Raw genomic sequence first — 23640 nt, 5'->3', positions numbered from 1 at the left:
TAGGTTTTCCAAAATCCTAAAACTCAATCTATGAATCTATAGGCATGAATGTGATTTACAACAGTGAATCGTTATGTATCATGAATAAAATGAAATTAATCCAATAAGAATCAACAAATGAGTCTCAGTATCTGTGCCAATCATTTGTTTCTTTTGCCTCAGATCCAGCCCCTGTCTCTCTTGGCTCTGATCTGTATGGTAAGGAATTATATTTCTGTTTCACCTGTTCTCTGGCTTCCAGCAATTTTAACCGATGGGTGGCATTTGCAGAAGACTCGATGGTAGGAGGAAGAGAGAAACTGGAGTATTTCTCTTCTCTCTTCTCTGCTTTTGATAGTGTCTCCCTAGCAGCAGATGAATCTCTGTGGCTTTAACTCACTCAGACAATCCTTCTCTCCATGGTTCCAGCTTTTGCCAGGTGATCCCAGCTCCTGGGTTCTAGTAACACAGCAGCTTCCTGTCTCCGGGATGAGTCACCACCCCCTTGTTTGGCTTCTTGAGCTTTTATCACCCATACAACTAACACCTTGTATTAAATTATCCTCGTATAAAATACTTAGAATGGTTTCTATTTTCTGAAAGGACCTTGACTAAAACAGTGAATCCAATTAATGTAAAAAGGATACAGATGGTTGATGACAATGAGTATATCAAGATTTTTTGTATATCTGTCCATTTACACCTGATCCTTATGAGACTCTGGCTTGCTAGGGAGCCAACGCCAACAATGTTCTATCTATGCACCAACAATGGATCTCTTATTTGAGTTGTTTCAAGATTTGGAAGAAACTAGGTTACCCTCTAAATGAAAGGTTACACTTTCTAGTGAATTTTCCTCTAGCTGCTGAGTACTTGGGAGTAGTCAATAACTGCATAGCCAAACTCTTTGTTAAAAATATAATTATGTAATTACTGGCTAAGTAAGTTATTAGAAATGCACAGTCAACAACATGCCACTTCTGAGAGAATACTGGTCATATGAGAGTTTTTACCTCTTGGTTTTTCAAATTGACGGTAGCAACCCATAAGTCAACTTAGTGGGTCAAAACAATTGAGTGGATCATGAGCATCATTTAAAAAAATGAATGGGAAAACAGAATATAAGGACGGAAAAGAACAGAAAGTATGACAGTGCATTGCTTATAAGAGGGTGGGATTTATGACATAAGCTCTTATTTCAGCTACACAGTGTATGTGTATATGCGATTGTGGGTGTGTGGGAATTGGTTTGTGATAGACAATCTGTGTCTCTACATAAGTCAAGTTTAAAAATTTTTGAAAGCTATCCCAATTGTATACCTCGTCCCTAAACCTAAAAGATATGATTACAAAACACCTCACAATTTCAGTGGGCTGGGTTAAAGAAAAATGTGTTAAAATTACAATATGATTAGTAGAACCTGGCAGATCACCCATGTTATTGATGCTAAAAGTTGTACTGAATTGTGTCCTCTCACAATTCATATGCCAAAGGCTTAACCCCCAATGTGACTGTACTGGGAGGTAGGGCCTTTAAGTGGTATTTAAGGTTAAATAAGGTCATAAAGTGGGGCTCTAATCCAATAGGATTAGTGTTTGTAGGACTAGAAATGTGAATACAGAGGAGAGGCCATGTGACAACACAGTGAGGAGGCTGTCTACACACCAGGAAGGCAGGCCTCCCCAGAAACCAATCCTGCTGGCACCTTGAACTTGGACTTCTAATATGCAGAAATGTGAGAATATAAATGTTATTGAAGCCACCCAGTCTGTGGCATTTTGTTATGGCAGCTTAAGGAGACTAGTAACACTAACTATAAACACATCTTTCTCTAACCCTGCTATAACCACTCATGAACGAACAAATTATTACAGTTTAAAATAAGAATTGTCAACTGGAGAGATGTGCTATAGTATAAATTAGCGGTTGTACAAGATTACATTTAGCACATCTGAATTAGATACGCAACAGCAGTGGAAGAGTTTGAAAGATATTAAAAGTATGTTGTTTTATTTTTTGAAACATCAATAGCTTATTTTTCTATAAAACTTGCTTCATTTTTGTTGCTAATAAACACATATATAAGTAAATACTTTATATATAAATACAGTAAATACATTATTGGCTGATTGATATTATATGTATAATTTAGAGGCACATTGTTAAACTAGATGAGTTTCTGACCTAGTTTTGTTTTTATTATAACCCACCCCTTTTCAACATTTATCACTTCTAGAGAAAAAAGTTTTTTGAGTGATGAGATACTGAAGAATATTTGTATGAAAGAAAGCAGCCAAATCCAAAATAAAACTGCAAAAACGTGAAGTTTTTTTTTAATTCTTCTTTTGGCCAATAATGATTCTAAGATGACTTTATCGGTGACCCATGGAAGTGACACAACTAGCTCTGACGAAAAATCAAATTACTACTGAACAAATATTTTTGATTCAATATAAAAACCTTGGAATGGTTTGCAATGGGAGAAATATGATCAGAAAACTCAGAAGAGTACACGTTTTATTCTAAATTTTAATGTAATGTATAATTCTCTGGTACATCTCAGACACATCCTTCATATTTCTACTAATACTGAAATAACTGTTATGTTTATAATCGTGCCTTTGGTAAAGTTATGACAAAATGCATGATATAGGAGAACACTGAAAATTGGTATGCAGGCTCTTTCTTGCAAACATGCGGCATAAGTACCTGGTTAAGATGGTCTGGCTCCAGAGGCCATGCTTTATTTAAATCACAATCTGGCTTTAAATCCCCCTTTGCATTTTGCTAGTTGTGGGGTCTTTTGCAAATAACCTAATTTCTTTGTACGTAAACTTCTTTATCTGAAGATAATATAGCACTGAGCTGCTATGTGGATTATATGAGATAATATTAAGACAATGTCTTGCACAATTGAGTACTTTATAAATATTTTTAAAAAGACATATGCAAAGGCTGAGAAGAAAAATGTTCAACTCTTAAAATCTTGTTTTTGTTTCGGAAAGAGAGAGAGAGAGTGTGTGTGTATGCATGAATTGGGGAAGGGCAGAGGGAGGGGGGAGAGAGAGAGAGAGAGGGAGAGAGAATCTTAAGCAGGCTCTATACTCAGTGTGGAACAGACGTGGAGCTCCATCCCACAACCCTGGATCATGACCTGAACCGAAATCAAGAGTTGGATGCTCAACAAAATGAGCCACCCAGGTGCTCCAACACCTCTTAAATTCTTAAGTATAATTATTCCCGTTTTGCTTTTCCTTTTTTTTCTGTTTTGCTTCATCCTTATAAGAATGTATTTTATGGTGACTAACAATGAAGGAAGGGCTTCATATAAAACAAATTTTTAGGAGGAATCTTAATATCCTCTGTACTCTTAAATTTTGATCTGCTATGTGAAATTTCCAAGTTGAGGAACCTTCTACAATAAAAGAAGAAATCGTGACAGGTTTGATAAGGTATTAACATTTTGAAGTTCATCCATATGTTTGTCTTGTTCATTATGTAAATAAGGGAGTTGTCATTGTAGATATTCAGCAAATAGTTATTCTTAAAGTCACTTAACTTTAGCATATATATTTTTTAATGAGAGACACTGTGTTTGGGATGAATTAAGTCTATTCTTAACTGAAAACAGCTAAATTAACTAATCAATCTTTTAAAATGTAAAATTTCTTTTTACTTAGAAACATTCAGGAAGGAGTGAAATGGAAGCACTCCTCAATAGATATTACACCCAAAAATAAAGATAGACAAACGCAACAATTTTGTCTGAAATAAAGGCATGAGTCAGTTTAAAACTGAGAATCAATTTTTAAAAGCTATGTGGGTCTGTAAATAAAAAAAAAAGCACAAAGTTCATCAATAGAAACCAGTCACTGTAAATGGCAACCTGGAACTCTGAAATGTCAATTTCACACTGCACTAAGCATATCCTACCAAACATGACCAAACTGATGTTTGGAAAAATATCAACACCTGTTACTACATTCCTTGAAGTAATAGGTCAGTCATATTAGCCAGGTCAGGGACAAAACTGTATCCAGTTGGACTTACCTACTCGGGAATCATTTTCCATCTGTTTCAGTGTTTATTACTTTAAATCTGACGTGTTAATTGCCCTAGAAAAATCAGCTAACTCCACAAATAAACTGTAGCTTGGTGTGGTATAAGTAAATGCTAAGAATATCCTTAAAAAGCAGGTAAGGGGAATCTAAGTCAGAGTTAGAACACGTTTATCTAGGATTTCAGGTTGACAGCCAAAATGCATAACCTATTGCATATGAGATGCCACTCATGCGCCCCTTTCAGTCAGGTGCCCACCATAGTGCTGACAGTATCAATCTAAATCATTTATTAGGTGACAAAAATTATTCAGGGGAGGACTATTTTCCATATGAGAAGTTCCCTTGGGAAAACACCTGAAATCTGGCCTCAGGGACTAAAGGCAAAAACATTTCCAATCTGACAACAAAGCATAAGAACGGATTTCTGTCTTACTCAGAACTTCTGGGGAATTTTCTCTCTCAGGGAGAGTGGGTTAGGGGCTACCCAGTACTACCCAGGTCCTCCCAGACATGAGTAAATGAGGTCTTTCAGTAATGTGCAAATAAAGAGCAATTCCAGAAATAGAATTTTCAAATTCAAGCAGATTTAATCGAGGGTGATAAAGCACAGACACAATAGGCGACTTAGATTTAAGGATTACAAAGAGGCTAATGAACCCTTGACAAAAGTAACAGGTAGAATTTTCTCCATGTGCTTTTGGTCAAGTTTCTTTGCATGGTATCTGCCCACATTGCTATACTTTGGAAGAAAATGACAAAATAAGCCAGCTAGCAGTAAACTGCACTAAAATACCAGGTTTTTATTATATTCTGAACAAAATGGTGGTCAAAGAGAGGTCCATAAAAAAGGCTGTAGCCTTTGATGAAAGCCAAAAACAGAGTCAAATAAAAGTCTGCAGAATCAAGAAGTCAAACACTGCTTTATACTCAATAAATACAGTAAAGTTACGACAGCTTTTTCTCAAGGAAAGATGATCTATTCTGCTATCTTAATAGAGAAGCACTGACCAGTCTCTGATACTCACATTCTACACTGGCACTTAGGGTCAGAAAATCAATAGATTACATCAGTAACAATACCTCTATTCCCTCTAGAAAGTTCATTTTTAGGAAAAGAACATGTAAAAGTATAAAGGTTTATATATAAAATAGTTGTTATCTGTCCTTATGAAGAGGTAGGAAACAATGGAAAGTGTTTTTGAAATCAAAAGAAAATAATATCCTTAACCTGCCCCCCACCACACACACACACACACACACACACACACACACACACACCCCTCTACAAAACTTGGTCTTTATTACAGAAAAGAAAAAAGTATAGATTATGACATTAAAAGTTCTCAATGAGCTGATCCCACTTTACCAATTAATCCATAGCTGACATTACTTTATAAAACTAGTTTTCTAACATTCACTTGAAATTCCCTTTCCACACCTATTGTCTCTACTCTTGTTAATGCTATTTCCTCTCCCTAAAATCCTTTACATTCTTCTTTCTCTTAATCTAAAGTTTACTCTGTTTCAAGGCCAAATTCAAGACCTGCTTGACCTGCTTGAAATCTTTTCCAACCAAAAATCAATATCCTTCCTTTCTGGCCTTTTACAATTACCTGCTGCTTCAGTCTTTCCAATTCAGTAATCCCCTAACAACCACAGAAGTTATGTTCCTAAAATGTAATATAGTTGGCAAAACCTAGGTGGTAAAATCAAAGTCTCATACAAAATAAGGGATTAAGGAAAAAAATAATGCTTATAAATCTGTTTTCCTTAAAAAGAAAGTTCGAGAAGGCATTTATTACAGAACAATATAGATTTATTGGAGTTATCTTTTCCTATGGGCTTCCAATAGGAAATCCTGCTGCTGAAGCAGATTCTCTAAGTTAAATATTAGGAGGCAGCCCTCACTGACTTAGAATTCATTGTATTTTTTTATCCCTGAATTCTCCCTTGTTTCTTTCTTCCTTTCTTTTCTTTTTTCTTTCTTTTCTTTCCTTTCCTTTTCCTTTCTTTCTTTCTTTTACTTTTTTTCCCCCCAAATCTTAGCAAAATGCTTGCACCATTAACTGACTCAATTACTAGGTTGCATAACACAGTTTTCTGAACCAGTCTTCTTCATACTGTGAAGGCAGAGAACACACAGGTTTCCTACTTCAGCACTGTTTCACAAGCCCAGTGAGATGGCCTACTGAGGAAGATATGCAAAAACTATCATGCTCTGCTATTTGGGGACACAATTGTAAGACTGAGTTATCTCAAAACACTGGTTTTGATGAATTAGTATATTTCATTTCACTAACCACCCCGTTAAAAAACAAGAGCCACAATCTAATAATGGAAAAAAAATCTCCTTTTTTGTTTGGAGTCCACATAAATGTTTGCAGACATTGTTGTTACTTTCAGTAACATTTTATTTATTTTTTTATATTTATTTATTTTGAGAGAGAGAAAGAGACAGAGAGAGAGATAGAGAGAGAGAGAGAGAGAGAGAGAGAGAGAGAGAGAGAACAAGTGGGGGAGGGGCAGAGAGAAGGAGAAACAATTTCAATCAGGCTCTGAGCCATCAGCATAGAGAGTGATGCAGGGCTTGAATTCATGAACTATGAGATCATGACCTGGGCCGAGATCAAGAGTCAGAAGCTTAACCGACTGCACTACCCAGGCGGCCCTCTTTCAGTAATATTTAAAAAATCAGACCTTAGAATTTTAATTTATCATTTTCTTCCACTGAGGACACTCAGGGGTCAGATTTCAGTAATATATATATTTTCAACTCCAACTGCCTCACATACTATATTTCCTCCCTACAACTCATTATTTCATTCAAGTATTCATGACATCTCTGTCTTCTTTGTGCTGGTCGCTCAGGGAGGTGTAAGAGTTACAAACACAAATACCTGCTCCCAGCCTCATGGAGCTCAGCCTGGACGAGGGAGATAGCAACTGGCAGGGGATTCTCCTTTATTACTGAGACTAAAAACAACTACTGTGGTTTAACTGTCCAGGAGTAAGAGACAACTGGACCAAGAAGCCTCAACTCTGTCCCCTTAAACTTCACCTTTCAAGTGGGGTTCACTTGAACTTCCAGCACCACCTTCATGCTGCCTTCTAAGGACATTTATTCTCTCAATAAACAAAAAAACTTAAACTTACTTGGGCTCCCATTAATACAATGGAGATGGATGGCATAAAAAAAAAAAAAAAAGACTTTGCTAAAGAGTTAAGGTAGAGCAAATAGAAAATTAAAAAAAATAAAACTTAAAAAATCTCAGCTTAAAAAATCTCAGATTTCTGATCTCACATTGCTAGGTGACTTCTAGAACTTACAGGCTCTATGCTATTGTTTAGCCTGAGATTGTCACACTCTTTAAGAACCTACAGAAACTGCCCATTTCCACTACAGTTTCCTATATACAAAACGGAACTAAAACACAGAACCTGCGGCATTTCTTAGCTTTAAGAAAAACATATCACTAATTAAAATGATAAAGGCAACAATATCCTAGAAAAATATCTTTAGCAAATAAACATAAGATTAATATATTTATTATATTAAAGAACTCATTCAGATTGACAAGAAGCAGGTATTAAGAGAAATAAATACAAATATCCAACCATGTTATGAGAAAATAACAAATGAACAAGTTTGACAAATGAACAAGTTTTGTAACAAAATGAAACAAGTTGTCCCTATTAGCCTGTAAAAATTACAAAAAAAAAAAAAAAAAAAAGGTGACAAACTAATGCCTGGGAAGGTGGGAGTGAAGCAGGGGCTCCTGAACATTGCTGATGGCAACATAAATTAAAGCCCTTTTAGAAAATAATTAACAATATGTATCATTAAGTAACAAAACTGTTCACACACTTTCATTCTGTCAACTCACTTCTGGGAAAAAATTCAAAGAATAGGAAAAGCTATGCGCAGGATGTTTTTCATTGTTGTGCTATTTGTAGTGTGATAGTGGTGAGCAACTTTATACTCAATAGCAGATAAGTAAGCAAAATACATTCAATACTAGGTGAAATATTATGGAATCATTAAAAATTACCAGCTCTATTAGCAGATGGTTGTATTATGCTTCAAAATTCTTAAGTTAATTTTCTAAAAGCAAACACTATACCTGTATGAAATAGCTGAATTCTTTACTATATTTGGACAACAAATGGCACGTGCTGTCACACTGCCTGGTAAAAAGGAAAGGATGAACAGAAATGTTTAAAGGTTCACTAAAAGTATTTATAAAGCTAGAATACTCTTCCACTAATTATAGTTGATTGTTTTCTAATAAAGAGAAAATGTTGCATTTATATTGAAATGGTCTTTTTTTTTCTTTCTTTCTTTTTTCTTTTCTTTTTTTTTTTTTTTTTTTTTGGTACTAGAACCTTTTATATACAACAGGCATTCAAACCTAACAAGAGCCTCTCACTAGTAGAAAATCAAGGGAATGTATTTCTTTGTGGAGTAGGTTGGGTACATGCAATATTTGCAATAAAATATTATCATCACAGATGCAGCAGAAAAACTCAGCTGACATTGACCATTTCTACTCCTTGATACAGTGATATAAAAGACCTGAGGAGTAAGCTACATAAATATAGCTGTTTTGGTTTAAGAGTTTGTTCATAATTGCTAACCATTCAAGTTCTATGAGAAAGGAGGGGAGATCTAGAATGCAAGGAGACCATTATGTCAGACATGGCACAAAAATTGTTGTTCATGAGCAAGATCTTTGATTTCAGAGTGAGCATTGTGATCAAGTGTTTCCAGAATGTGAGCAGAGTTTGAAGACATGCTCCATAATCTGCAACCCTTACTCCTGATAGAACACAAGTGCATTCAACAAGTGGGAAATTAATTGGTATAATATGACCAGATGGTATTAATAGAATAGTGAAAAGAATAAGGTAAGAAAATAGCTGAACATGTTAACAGTAACCATATTTTAACAATGAAGGGTAGAATTCATCTTGGGAATGGAAATTCTTAATATATTAAGAGTTTTACTGTTTTTAATTTTAACCAAATAAGTTCCAAATTTTAAGCCACTTCAGCAAAGACTCCTATAGTCAGAGGGTTATTATAATTCCTCTTTTCACTGTACCCCACATCTGTAGGACTTAAAAATCACAAAAAAAATAGCAATTTTCTATAATATGTTTGGTCACTGAAAATAATTTTCAGGAAGTTATAGTATGGACTGAAATAAGTTTTGTGAGATGAAGTACTATTCCAAAACATTCCTAATGTGGGCAAACCCCAATCCCCAGCTAATAAATTCCCAATATTATTAATTTTGCTAAGATAACAATACAAACTGGTGTAATTTCACACACAAGACCTGTACATATGCTGTAAGAGGTAAGTATGGGATACTTATGAAGCATAGTGGATGCAGAGATGGAGTTCTAGTCTCAGCTGACTGACATGTCACGATTGTATGTTACATGATGTATGTTGCTTAATCCCCCCATGAGGCTCAAATGTGATCACTAGTGTGTCTCTAGTGAATTTTTGCAATTACTTTGCCTGATATCTTAATTTGGCCCTCCAAATTCAACCGGCTCTCTGCCTTGCAGGTTGACTTGAGTGGACTGTATCAACAGACTTCCTTGCCCACCGGCATTCAGATGGGTTTGGTCAATGAGAAGCCCCAGCAGATCAGACATATGGTAGTGGGAAAGGAGAACAAGGGCAGTGTATTTTTCCTCTGGCTGTCACCACTACAGTCACCTGAGGCTGCCTCTTCTTTTGCCTGAAAGTTCCTGCCCCTCTCCAAGCAGCTTGCTGTATGGGACTTTCCTCTGTGTCCTCTCCAGGCCTACAGGTGGAAACAGCTCTACAGCTACTGACCCTGGGTTTCTTCCCTTTCTTTTCATGGTTCAGGATACCCTGTGTACAACTTTGTAATCAATCCCTCTACATATAAATTTCTTCCAAAATGATCCCAATATGAAAGTGCCATCTTTTCCTACTGGGAATCTGACTTATACAATCACTTTTTAAAAAGCGTGATTGAGGGTGTAAACCAGAATCTAATGTCTAATGAAAAGTAGCTGTGTAAATTTGAATATTACTTTTAATGAGTTTTAAGGTCACTTGAAAGAAACTTATCAAAAGCACTTATTTTATAAACAAAGAAAATTATTTTAAAACATCTTTTTGGCTAGATCATGGTCCAAGTAATCCAACAGTTACCTAATTTTACAGTAAACCATCTAGACCTGATGAAAGCAGATAGGCATGACTGGAAAGCAAATCTCTAAGTCATTTTCTTTAATACTGCCTTTGGCAGCTTGGTTTTCTTTTCTTTCCTTGTTTTGTTGAAAAAAATTAAGTGTGACTATGTCCCCGAGGGAATGAGAGTATTTAGTCAATAAAGTTGTTTAAAATAAACAAGAGGACTTGGCTCTATCTAATCTTTCCCCATCAAAAAACCCCATAAATAGTTTTTCATGCCTAGTTTGCTAAATGTGCACACTGTGTACAAAAATACCTTTATTTTCTTACTGCAAGAGACAAGTCAAAGTAAAACCTTCATATAAAGTAACTTATTTTTAAGATAAGGAGTTGTCCTGGGAATTGACCTTACCTAGTTTCGTAAAATATTTGCTATGTAATCGTATGCAAAAATTCCTAGGTACAAAAGTTTGCACTTACAGCCAACTTTCTAATGTAATCACTGGTTTCAACATAAAAACTAATTTAGTAATTTTCCTCAAATAAGTACATAAAATTCACATCTAGAAACATTATGCTCTGGGTTACTAATACTGTACTCTTCTGCCATTTACATAATGACAGTTTTCTGTTTATGACTACACTTTTGTCCTATGGTTAAGGATAATTTTTTTTAAATTCTTCTGATGATTGAATCTTTAGCAATTAAATTATTGCAGAGCCTATGAGCTATTGTGATTGTAATAGCTATTAGGGACATCTCCTTGCTTCAAGTATCTCTCCAATGTGAATTAGGCCTAATTAAATAAAAATAATGAATGGGTTTCAGTGGTAAGAAGAGCTGGTTCAAAGTGCAGAAAAAAATAGTTCATTGTGTTGTTGAGCTGATTTTAATCATAAATGTCTGGGACCAGCACAGAGAATGCCAATTAAAGCTGAAATGAATAATACTAATTAGTTTCCATCAGCAGAAAAATAAAGATCCACATCATTAGTTTTCCCTCTGTCTTCTAAATGTGATTATAAACATTTAACCTTTTTAAAACATAATTCTTGAAAGTTAAGCAATATCAAGAATTTTTAACCTTAAAAACTAAGTTATTTAGTGTGAAATATTCAGACGGAATCTGGAAAGGCAATCCAGGAACTAAATTATATGAGGAAATACCTTTTTGCCAATGTATGTAGTAGTATTAATACAGTGCTGGTTTTGCATTAATTATAAACAGAAGTTGTCATTGCTTTCAGAGCAACGTTACATATAGTTTACGTATGACTGCAAATAACTCTGCAAGTGTTCAGGGTTGCTTTTTCATTTGTCTTCATTAGAAATGATGTTCAACACTGAAACAAAATACTGCAGATGTTTGTTTTATGGGAAAGATTCTTCCCTATTTTCATTGCTTCTGGATGACACTAACGGTAAGTTTTGCTCCACTTAAAATGGGTGCTCACTGAAAATTTGTCCATTAATAATCAATGCAACATTCCTGGAAGTTTCGTCCAAATATGCCTTGTTCTAAAATATCAAAGCCTGTCATTACAGTACCCATTATCAGTGACCGTTGGAAAAACTCTTAAAGGAAAACCTGGAAGAAACTCTTAGGAAAAGTCTTATCTTGAAGTGGGTACAAATCTCCAGTCCTAAGAGAACTCAGGTTCTGCTGGAAACATAGCAGGACTAGTACAATGCTCCAGATCTGTTTATCAGAAAGGTCTTCCTGAATTACTGTGGTCCCGCTCCAACCATATTTCAACACAAACTGAAGAGATTAGAACACTTGCCTCGGACTAGTTTTCAGAAATAAGCATTTCTTTCATAAGAAATTCACGTAAATCCTATCTCAACCTTTTGAAGCAACTCAATTTCTGAAACATAATCAGTTTTAACAATATTCCCTCAAATAGATAATCTGTGGTTTCTATAGATTAGTGAATCTATAATATTCCAAAAACAAACCACAATAACTTTTAAAACTGCCTAGTGCCATTGTAAATGACTTTAGTGGAGGGGCGCCTGCGTGGCTCAGTCGGTTAAGCATCCAACTCTTGATTTCAGCTTAGGTCATGATCACACATTTCGTGAGTTCGAGCCCCACATCGGGCTCCATGCTGACAGTGTGGAGCCTGCTTGGAAGTCTCTCTCTTCCTCTATCTCTGCTCCTTCCCCACTTTGCTCTGTCTCTCTCAAAATGAATAAACTTTAAAAAAAAATTAAAAAATAAATAAATGACTTAGTGGAGTTAGGAATGGACACAAATCTCAATTGTTCAATAAGTTCTCAATCTGTTCATTTCTACACCAACAAAAAAGTTTCTAAGTAATTTTTACATTCTATATATGACCTAATCAAATTAAAATCAGATAAATTTGTTTAATCACAGAGATACTACATGTCAAATACTTTTATTTCAAAAAGCAATACTCTCAGAAGATCCTATATAATCCATCCTAGATGAACTGGCCATTAAAACCTTTCTTGGTAATCAATCATCATAGGCTCTGCTTGCAAAATACTTAAAAACATGGTATATACATAGGGTTCTTGAAGTCTAACCCTAAAGAATAGAACAAAGCATAACATAATACTGGGAAGAATTATAGCAAATCTAGTTCCAAGAGAAAAAAAGACTTTTAACTTTTTTTCTTTAATCACATGCCATGGTTAAGTACACTTAAAAAAAAAAAAAGGCATTGTATTTTCCTAAAAACAGAAAAAGAAAAGAAGAGATAAAAAACCCAGCAAGCTCAATGCTATGTGGATTTAAGGTACCAAAGCTATGAGCACATTTTATCACTGTTACCCTAGCTAAAGAATTGTTGCCTCAATGGTAGATAGTGGCCCGGTACTTATTATGGTTGAGGACTTTGAAGCAATAAAACTTGAATTTAATCTTGCGACTCTTTTTCAGGCCTTGTTTACACAAAGTGGTTCCAGAGATTTTAGTTAGTAGTACAATGTTTTACAACTGTGTCATTTGCACATGTGACTGAGCTGATTTAAAGTTCAAAATAAACTTACTCAACCATTTTGACAGTCAAAACAAAACTCAGTCCCATTTTTCAGTACTTTGAAATGCAAATGTATAATTGAAATTGGACACTGCTAAGCTTTCAGTATGAAAGAACTTTCTCTACTTCTCATGAAGGTAACATCTGTATCCCTATAACGTATATGACACAAAGACATCCTCAAGGAACCTTGAAGTTTTCTGGTGGCAGGGCAGGAGCCCCAGTGCAAACTCAGCCAGGATTAATATTTGAGCTATTCCTAGACCATACTAATCACTATTTTGGAGCAATATTGAAATAAAGAAGCTCAAATTATGCTATGACAATTTGGCTTTCTCCAAAGCTCTGGGAGCTTGAGAATAGCAACCTGTGATACAAGACTGTCAAAGTTAAAGTCAATGTTTATGTGTATATATTTGCATTGCATTGCACTCCTTTTTAAAGGAAATACATTAAGATGTTTTGCAGTTTGAGCCTTTTATCAAACTATCATCTGCCTTATAAATGACCTCCAGAAGTTTTCTGAAAAATATTTTTGAAAAAGATGAGCTGAGAAATATTTCAATCATCTTTATTTCTTTATCTTTTCCAATATTTTTACTTAAATTACATTTTTAACTTTTTATTTTAAAATAACTGCAGATTCACAGGAAGTTGCAAAAATAGTATATAGAGTCCCATGAACATTTCACCCAACTTCCTCAGTGGTGACATCTTATATAACTATAGTATAATATTAAAACTAGGAAGGTGTTGGGGCATCTGGGTGGCTCAGTAGGTTGAGCGTCCGACTTCGGCTCAGGTCATGACCTCGCGGTTTGTGAGTTCCAGCACTGCTTCAGGCTCTGTGCTGACAGCTTGGAGCCTGGAGCCTGCTTCAGATTCTGTGTCTCCCTCTCTCTCTGACCCTCCCCTGCTTGTGCTCTGTCTCTCAAAAGTGAATAAATGTAAAAAAAAAAAAAAAATTAAAACTAGGAAGCTGTTCTGTTGCAATACTGTTAACTACAGACCTTGCTCAGCTTTTATATGCATTCATTTGTGAATGTATGCATAGTTTTATGCAATATGATCCAATATATAGATTGATGTAACCACCTTATCACAAGGGAACTCCCTTTACAAGCAGCACTGTGCTGTGCCAATCTCTGTTCCCTACCAACCATTAATCTGTTCTTCATCTCCCTGGTTTTATCATTTTGAGAATGTTTAATAAATTCAATCACATAGTATAGGTAACTTTTTGAGAGGGGCCTTTTTCATTAACTAATGAATTCTTGAGATCCATCCAAGTATCAATAGTCCAGTCCTTTCTAATGCAGAGTGATCTTCTATGCATAGACTCATCAGAATTTGTGGGGCGCCTGGGTGGCGCAGTCGGTTAAGCGTCCGGCTTCAGCCAGGTCACGATCTTGCGGTCCGTGAGTTCCAGCCCCGCATCAGGCTCTGGGCTGATGGCTCGGAGCCTGGAGCCTGTTTCCGATTCTGTGTCTCCCTCTCTCTCTGCCCCTACCCCGTTCATGCTCTGTCTCTCTCTGTCCCAGGAATGAATAAAAAACGTTGAAAAAAAAATTAAAAAAAAAAAAAAAAAAAAGAATTTGTTTAATCATTCACCCACTGAACACTTGGATTGTTTGCAGTCTGGGGTTATTAAGAATAAAGTTGCTATGAATATTCACGTGCAGGTTTTTGCATGAATATAAGGTTTCATTTCTTTGGGATAAATGCCCAACAGTGTAACTGTTGAGTTTTGTGGTAACTGTATGTGTAGTTTTGTAAAAAAAAACCAAAAAACAAAAAACAAAACGACAAATGATTCTCCAGAGGGGCTGTACCATTTTATATTCATAGCCAGCAATGCATGAATGATTCAGTTTCTCCACACCCTCCTTAACATTTGGTGCTGTTACTTTTTTTTTTTTTTTTAGTCATTCTGAGAGGTGTATAATGATAGCTCATATGCATATATGCCAACTGCATAGATCCTCTTTGGTAAAATGTCTGTCCATCTCTTTTGCCCATTTTCTAATTTCCTAAAAAAAGAATTTTTTGTTTGTTTTTTACTGTCAAGTTTTGAGAGTTCTTTATGTATTCCATATCTAAGTTCTGTGTCAGATTTATTTTTTCAGTTTGCAAATATTTTCTTCTAGTCTTCAGTTTGTTTTATTATGCTTTTAACAGAGTTTTTGGCAGAGCAAACATTTTTAATTTTAATGAAGTCCAATTTATCAAAAAAAAATTTTATGGATCATGCTTTTGGTGTCATGCGTAGGAGTTCTTTTTCTTTCTTTCTTTCTTTTTTTAGAGAGAGAGTGTGTGAGAATGGGAGAGGGGCTGACGGAGGGAGAGAGAGAGAATCTTTAGCAGATTCCATGCTCAGCACAGTGCCTGATATGGGGCTTGATCCCACGGCCCTGGGAACATGACCTGAGCCAAAATCAAGAGTCAGACACTCAACCAACGGAGCCACCCAGTTGCCCCAAGACTAACATTTTTATGTAAGGAATGTCTAATGCTATTATAATTGGAAGAATTTGCCTAGTAAAATTTTACCCACCTCTCTCCCACTTCAATGACTTCTTTATTACTCTAGCTGACTTCTCTAACTTTATACTAGAAAAGGAGATGAATTTAACACAGGGTCGGCTCTAAATCATTCATATACATACTATGTAACTTATACATATGTGATTTATCTCTTTCTATCTCAGTCTCTACACCTATATATTAGTGTTTGGCACTAATCAAAAGAGTACTACTAAGCAAATAACAAACTTGTTCTTTTCAACCTTGTTATATTTTAAACTACTTAATATAAATTCTTTCTATATTTATATATACTACCTTCTAGTGGCTTTTAGTTTCAGATTAAATTGCACCTTAAATAAAAGTTGTGTTACTTTTGGTAAAGCACCAAAATGCTTGTTGAGAACCTTACCCTTGAAAGAAGAGAAAATAGTTACAAATTTGTAGGCTTCTGAGGCAAATATGGTCAGGTTTTGGATTTCACAGCTAAGTATAACTTAGAAAAATGAAAAACATTTATGTTAGGAAATTTTTTTCCCAGAAAATAGAAAAAAAAAAAAAACAACAAACCTTTGATCTCATTCTCTTGGTGTGCTTTTAGTATGTTAAATGCCAAAAAGTTCAAAATGTAATAGCTATTATTAATCTAAAGCTATTCAATTTAAACAAAAAATGTTGGGAGGAATATATTCTTACATTGTAAAAGTAAGAAAACAAATATGCTAATTTTATCTAGTGTAAATCTAAGATTAATATTTTGGGGAAAAAATTCTTAAAAGAGACAGCTATTTCTACATAATAAGATACATCTACTTTCACTTAAATTTGTTAGTATAATTTTAGTATACCTGGCCTAAAGTAGAACTTTTCATAGCTACCAAATGGTTCAGAGGTTTGTACCAACTCTTATATTTGATGTAATGCATGCTAAAAACAGAAAATTAATTTTTTAGTTTGTAAAGAAAAAATTTAGACAGCTTTGACCTCGTTGTTCATCTTATTTTGGTGGCAAAAGTTGAAATCAAAGCAGCTAATGCATGTACTATTTCAGTTATCTATAGTAATTACTTCACAGTGTGGGCCCCAGAGCAGCAGAAGCAGCATTAGTTAGATACTTTTTAGAAATGCAAATTATAGGGCCCCATCTGAGAACTGTATGAGAAACTCAGGGTTAGTTGCCAGCAATCTGTTTTAATAAGCCTTCTAAATGATTTTGATGGATGCCCTAGTTTGAAAAGCAATGGCTTAGGACAATGAAGCTTCTATGTACCTTGCCTAGAGGCCCTAAAACAAGCTTGTATGTTTTAGATTCCCCCAAGGAGAGCACTACTTATACTGTAGCATAAGGGTGAGACAATTCTTTGAAATGGTGAAGTTTAAGCATCCCAGACCATGTGTCAAAACAACAAGTCATGCTATTTGCCATGTCCCCTGGGGTTGGTAAGAACCTGGTTAAGAATCACTGATAGGGGCAAAGGTTATTTACTCCTTCCTTTCTCCACCTTGGATCCAACTCTCTCCAAAGACCAACCATGATGGGTTACAACTTATTTAATAAAAGAATTCCTGAGTCGATACTGATAATAGATACATAGATGATAGATAGATGGGAAAATGTTCTTACAGTTGGGTGGCAACTAATACATACAGAAGGATGATAAAGCTGAAAAAGCACCATTTTGTAACTATCACAGGAAAAGCATCAAATGAATGTAAACTAGTGAATGAAATTTTAAAAACAGGACATTATATAGTCTCAAACATCTCCCCACAAACTACTTATTAATTCAATAGAGCAAAATGGTAATATGACAGTAGAGATACCTGGAAGATACCGCCTTAACCGAGTGATTAAAGTTACCATCGCTGGGCCCGCACTGATGTAATGTGCTTTCTGTTATGATGCACTGAGAAGGCCACCACTTCACTCCTGTGGTGTTCCTGCCAAAATGCAGAAACTGAATCTAAGCATGAGGAAACTAGACAAATCAAATTTGAGAAATGTTCTACAAAAAAAACTGGCCTGAACTCTTCAAAACAGTCCATGTTGAAAGATAAAGAAAGGCTAGGAAACTACTTCACATTAAAGGAACTAAAGTGATGGGGTGCCTGGGTGCTTAAAGTGACATATCAATTACACATACTACAACCAACTGGACTTTGGATTAGATAATAGCATGTACTGAATTATATATCCTGTTTCGATAATTGTGCTATGGCTATGAGAAAAGGAGTAAGAAAATGTCTTTGTTCTTAAAGCAGATAGTTAAGTTTTTAGAAGTAAAGTAGTGTAATCTACAACTGATTTCCAAACAGTCCGTAAAATATAATAATAATAGCAGTAGTAGTTATAATAATAATGACAACAGTAATAATGATGGTATAAACTAAATCTTCAGTTCTCTTTCCTTCAAACTAAATAATCTCAATTATTTTAGCCCTTTAAGAGACAATGAGACAAAAGGATTCAAAGCCACCTGAATTGAGTGTCTCTCAAAAAATATTGAGTAGTCATCCTATATTCAAAGAGCTCATAGTCTATTAGAGAAGGAAAACATGCATATAAATAGAGTGTAAGAGAAGCATACTATACGTACCAAAAATGAAGTATAAGAAAGTAGTAAGGAATGTTGAGAGGGAGTGACTAATTCTAATATATTGTACTAAGTGCTTTATATATTCATTCATTGAATGTACCAACAATCTCATTAAGGTAAATACTATTTTATCCCATTCTGCAGATGAGGCAATTGAAGCACAGAGAAGTTGAAAATCTGGCCATAGATTATCCAGTTAGTTAGAAGTACAGGTATGAAACTCAGACAGGCTGACTCCATAGCCCATGCAAAAGGCTTAATGGAGGAAGCAGCATTTGAGTTGATCTTTAAAAAATAAGTATAATTTCAATAGGATGCGAAGTGGGAAGAAGAATATTTAAGACTGAAGGAAAAACAAAAGTGAAGGCATGGAGACAATAGATACAGGTCATATAAGGGAAACTGAAAAGTTCAGGGAATGGTATGTAAGATGTGGGGAGAGAAATGGGTAAGAACAAGAGGTTGGGAGATTAGACAGGCTTAAGAAACAAATTAGACTGCATCATGATTATTAGGCTATATAATTATTAATTATATAGGCTATATAATTATTATATACGCTTTATAATTATTAATATAGCCTTTGTTAGTAAAGAGAATGATTCTTATAATATGTACCATAATCTTGATGTAAATTCAGCGGATTCCACATAAGAAGTCGGCCTTTGTGACATCCAAATGAACCTAGTACTAATAAAATCTTATTACAATTCAATCTCTTCTAAAAATACCAGACCACAAATCATGAGAACACTTTCACAGTGACCTCCACACCCATATATATAATAATTTCATTTCACAATGATCCAATTACCATGCAATATTGAAATTGCCAGAACTGAAAACAGAAAATCTACAATGCAACATTTCTGCCTTACTTTAACACAAACTATATAAACCTTTTAAGAAACAGTGAATGAAATGTAAATAAATCATGTCGCTCTGCTGTTACAGCTCCTTGTTTGTCATAATATTTATGAAAACTAGGTGATCCAATTAAAGGGATATAATGAGTAATATATTCCATGAACTCTGTTAGATATGCAGTTCCAACCAGTAAAACAACCAGACTTGAATGCTTAATGCTAGATCTCTGAGTTGGTAGCAGGTATAATTGATTGCTCAATTAATAACTGAAAATAATATTTTGGCTTCATAGTAAATTAATTATGGGTAAAGCAAAGCATGTGGCACTTAGAAATCTCTGTATTCATTTCTTAGTAATATAAATATTCATGAAAATCTGATTTTCATTTACTACAGTTTTAGCCTGTTCAAAATCTATACTGTAACCAGAGGACATGAAACAATCCAAGGTCAATAAAAACAAACATTTAAAATTTTCAGAATTTCAGAAAATATTTAAAACTAAACCATTAACAAATTCATTAGTGACTATTTTTCATATATTTAACAAAGAACAAAAAATGAACTTAATTTCTATAAAACATCTTCGAGCCAGAGTTCTTAACTGCCCAACAAAATCTTATTCTATCCTGGAAAAATCCTAACTTATCTCCTTGACTGACAGAATAGAATTGATTAGTGAGATATAGGCGATATTTAGGAAGCATCACAGAAGAAAAGAATATGAAAAAGGCAGACAAACAATTTCAAAGAGCATTTGGAAATCAAAAGTTCTATTTGGCTTAGTCTAAAACTAAAACATAAGTGGACAATTAAAGAAATAGAACAATGAGGTATAAAAAAATTCTCTCACCTAAAAACACCTAAAATGGTATGTAAAACTCAACAATCATCCTTTGCCTGTCTAAATGGATTTCTGAGAATAAAGGGAAATACACAGGGCGTTAACAAGGAGGAAAGGAACTAAAAAGCAGTGTAATAATCTTGAACAGACATTACAGCTGCTGGGAGGGTATTTGCTAATAGGGATTTAAGCTTTAATAGCAAGACAAAGAAGAGAGGGTGGTCCTGGATCCCTAACATCGTGGAAAGTGGGAACTAATATCACTACATGAAGGCAGAAACCTTGAAAAGCTACATTCCCTATGAAAAGGTGCATTAAAAAAAATCGTATTTAATAGCAAAGGGAGATGATTAAAGGTAACTTGTCTGTTTAAACCTCAGCTCCAAATGAAAAGGTTAAAGGAATCTCATGTTTAAAAACTAATGTTGGGGCGCCTGGGTGGCGCAGTCGGTTAAGCGTCCGACTTCAGCCAGGTCACGATCTGGCGGTCCGTGAGTTCCAGCCCCGCGTCAGGCTCTGGGCTGATGGCTCGGAGCCTGGAGCCTGTTTCCGATTCTGTGTCTCCCTCTCTCTCTGACCCTCCCCCGTTCATGCTCTGTCTCTCTCTGTCCCAAAAATAAATAAAAAACGTTGAAAAAAAAATTAAAAACAAACAAACAAACAAAAAAAACTAATGTTAACTGGCCTTAAGTTCTAGTATCATGAGTTGCCTGACATCAGCAAGAAATTCCAAAGAAATGTGGAAAAAAATTTTTTAAATGTTTATTTTTTAGAGAGACAGAGAGAGAGAGAGACAGACAGACAGAACTCAAGCAGGGGAGGGGCAGGGAGAGAAGGAGACACAGAATCCAAAGCTGAGCTGTCAGCACAGAGTCTGACGTGGGGCTTGAACCTATGAACCATGGGATCCCTACCTGAGCTGAAGTCAGAAGCTTAACCGACTGAGCCACCCAGGTGCCCCCTTTGTGTGGAAATTTACTCTTACCCCAGGCCCCACAAGATTCCCACAGATTTAACTTCCCAAAACGAATTCACAATATAAGATTACAAAACTATTAGGGAAATAAAACACCAGGAGTGAAGTCAACAGAAAAAAACAAACAGAATTAGATCTAAATGGACATCGAGTATTAGAAATAACAAATACAGAATATAAAATAACTATGCTTAAAAAGTTATGAAAAGAGGAAATTAAAACACGAGCAAGAAAAAGTTTTTATAACAACCCAAATATAATTTCTAGCAATGAAAGATATAATTATTTACTAAAACCCTAACTATAAAAATATTTTTTCCAACAATACTTTAAACAATTAGGGGAAAATGATTATGGACTGGTTACGAAAGGATCAAGGAATTCTTGATAATTTTTATTAGGTATGATAAGAACATGGTGATTATTTAAGATGTCAGTATTTCTTAGATGTATGTACTATAGTAGGGCATGTTACCTGGAATTTCCTTCAAAATACTTCAGCAAAAGAAAGAGAAAGGAATAGATAAAGCAAATGTAGGAAATGTTAGAAATGTTGAATCTGAACAATGTATATATGTGAAATTTTTATAATATAAATAAAATGAAAACTTTACTCAGATGTGGAATTTAAGAAACATAACAGACAAGGAAAGGGAAAAAATCAGAGAGAGAGAGAGACAAAAGAAGAAACAGACTCTTGGGGTGCCTGAGTGGCTCAGTTGGTTAAGTGTTTGACTCTTGATTTTGGCTCAGGTCATGATCTCACAGTTCATGATTTCGAGCCCCACATGGGGCTCTGTGCCAATAGCATGGAGCTTGCTTGGGACACTCTCTCTCTGCCCCTCCCCTGCTTGTACACTCTCTCTCTCTCTCTCAATCTCTCAAAATAAATAAACATTAAAAAAAAAAAAAAACCAAACAGACTCTTAATTATAGAGAACTGATGATTACCAGAGGGGAGGGGAGTGGGGGCATATGTTAAACACATGATGGGCATTAAGGAGTGCACTTGTCCTGATGAGCACAGGGTGATGAAGGAAGCGTTGAATTACCATATTGCAAACCTGAAACTAGAATAATACTTTATGTTAACTAATTGTAATTAAAATAAGTACTTAAAAAAAAGAATTAGAAGAAAAAAAAAAGAAAACCCAATGGATAGTATAATCAAAATATTAGACAAAACCAAAAAGGAAATTAGAGAATTGGAAGATGGATCTGAAAAGATTATGATTAAAACTTAAAGGAGAGAAAAAAAAAAACTCACCTTCCTTTGGGCTCACTGCTGCAGGAAGACTATTCCAATCAAGGGTCCAAGTAGGGCAAGGGTGGGGAGAAAACATCACTTCAATGCCTTTTTCCTAGAAATAGGAAATAGACTCTTTCTGAATTAATGAATTAATAAAATTCTGTTGTGTTTTAGAAGATCAAATTTCTATTTTCTATACTGACAAGAAGAAACATAAATATTAACAACCATTAAGTGTTCCTCAAAATATTTAGTTACATAAAAAATATGATGTTGTTTTTTGAGAGCACACTTTCCTATTTTTTATACTAAGATAACAAAAAAAATGCTATTTTTAAATTATTACCTAAAACTACATAGAATAAGCTACCTAGAAATAAATTAGGTGTCAAAAAGAAAAGTTACCTGAGGATAAAAATTTTATTAAAAACGCTCCACACAGAGATAATAAAAAACTGATTCTGCATATGTCCATCAAGACCTGTCTTCACATATATGAAAGTTGCTGCCACCTAGGAGTAACATTTACATGACAAAAAGCACCCACTTCAACATAATACCCCAAAACATCATCCATACCAGTCTTTTACAAGTGCTTATAATGCTCTAAAAAAAAGATTCCTCTGTTGTAACCAAATGGTTCCCAACATTTTCAAAAATGAGGACCACTTTCCAGTATACAAAAAACTTCTCAGGCTCCTTCCCCTGAGGAGGAAGTTAAAAGTTATGCATTTACTTATTTGATCTACTGATAGTTACATGGCATACATACGGACTCCCAGACCCCTTGCAATCACATTCTGGGTATGTGGACCACAGGATAGATATCCATGGTTCAGGTATTTTTATCTTCAGAAATATTATATTCAAAAGAAAAATTTCTGAGACTCTATCACTAGTTTGAATCAATTAGTTCATGAGATTACTTTCCATTATGAAAACCAGCTGAATTCTGGTCCCAAAGGAAATAGTATAAAGATTCTTATTTGAGGTAGAGATATATCTTTAGACCTAGAGGCCTAGAGAACTTATCTGCTCCCAGAAAAATAAACACATCTCTCTGACATCATCTACCTCTATTCTGTATCCCTTATTCTAGCCTAGCCATACTGAACTTGTTATCCCTCATTTCACCAAATTTAACCTTACCTTAGAGTCTTTTCAAAAATACTATATATCATTTATATACCATTACATTTATAACATACAATTCAATACTTTTTATAATATTCACAGTCAATACTAATTTTAGAAATTTTTCATCATCTCAACAAGAAATTCCATATCTATTAGTAGATACTTTCTATCCTGCCGACATGATGCCCCCCCCCCCCCCCCCCCCCCCCCCCCCCC

The 23640-nt window shown here is 35.0% G+C and overlaps 1 protein-coding gene across 2 annotated transcripts in view; it reads right to left on the bottom strand.

Moving 5' to 3' along the window:
• GSTCD (glutathione S-transferase C-terminal domain containing) overlaps positions 1 to 23640 on the bottom strand; it is a 129564-nt gene that overhangs the window by 82037 nt on the left and 23887 nt on the right. For both annotated transcript variants that reach the window (XM_049630957.1, XM_049630958.1), the window contains exon 5: positions 22306 to 22399. In XM_049630957.1, the coding sequence (XP_049486914.1) occupies positions 22306 to 22399 (94 nt within the window). The remainder of the gene's footprint in view (positions 1 to 22305; positions 22400 to 23640) is intronic.

The sequence above is a fragment of the Panthera uncia genome, chromosome B1, assembly GCF_023721935.1.
Source record: "Panthera uncia isolate 11264 chromosome B1, Puncia_PCG_1.0, whole genome shotgun sequence".
In the NCBI taxonomy this organism is placed as follows: domain Eukaryota; kingdom Metazoa; phylum Chordata; class Mammalia; order Carnivora; family Felidae; genus Panthera; species Panthera uncia.
This window is presented reverse-complemented; position numbering and strand designations above follow the sequence as displayed.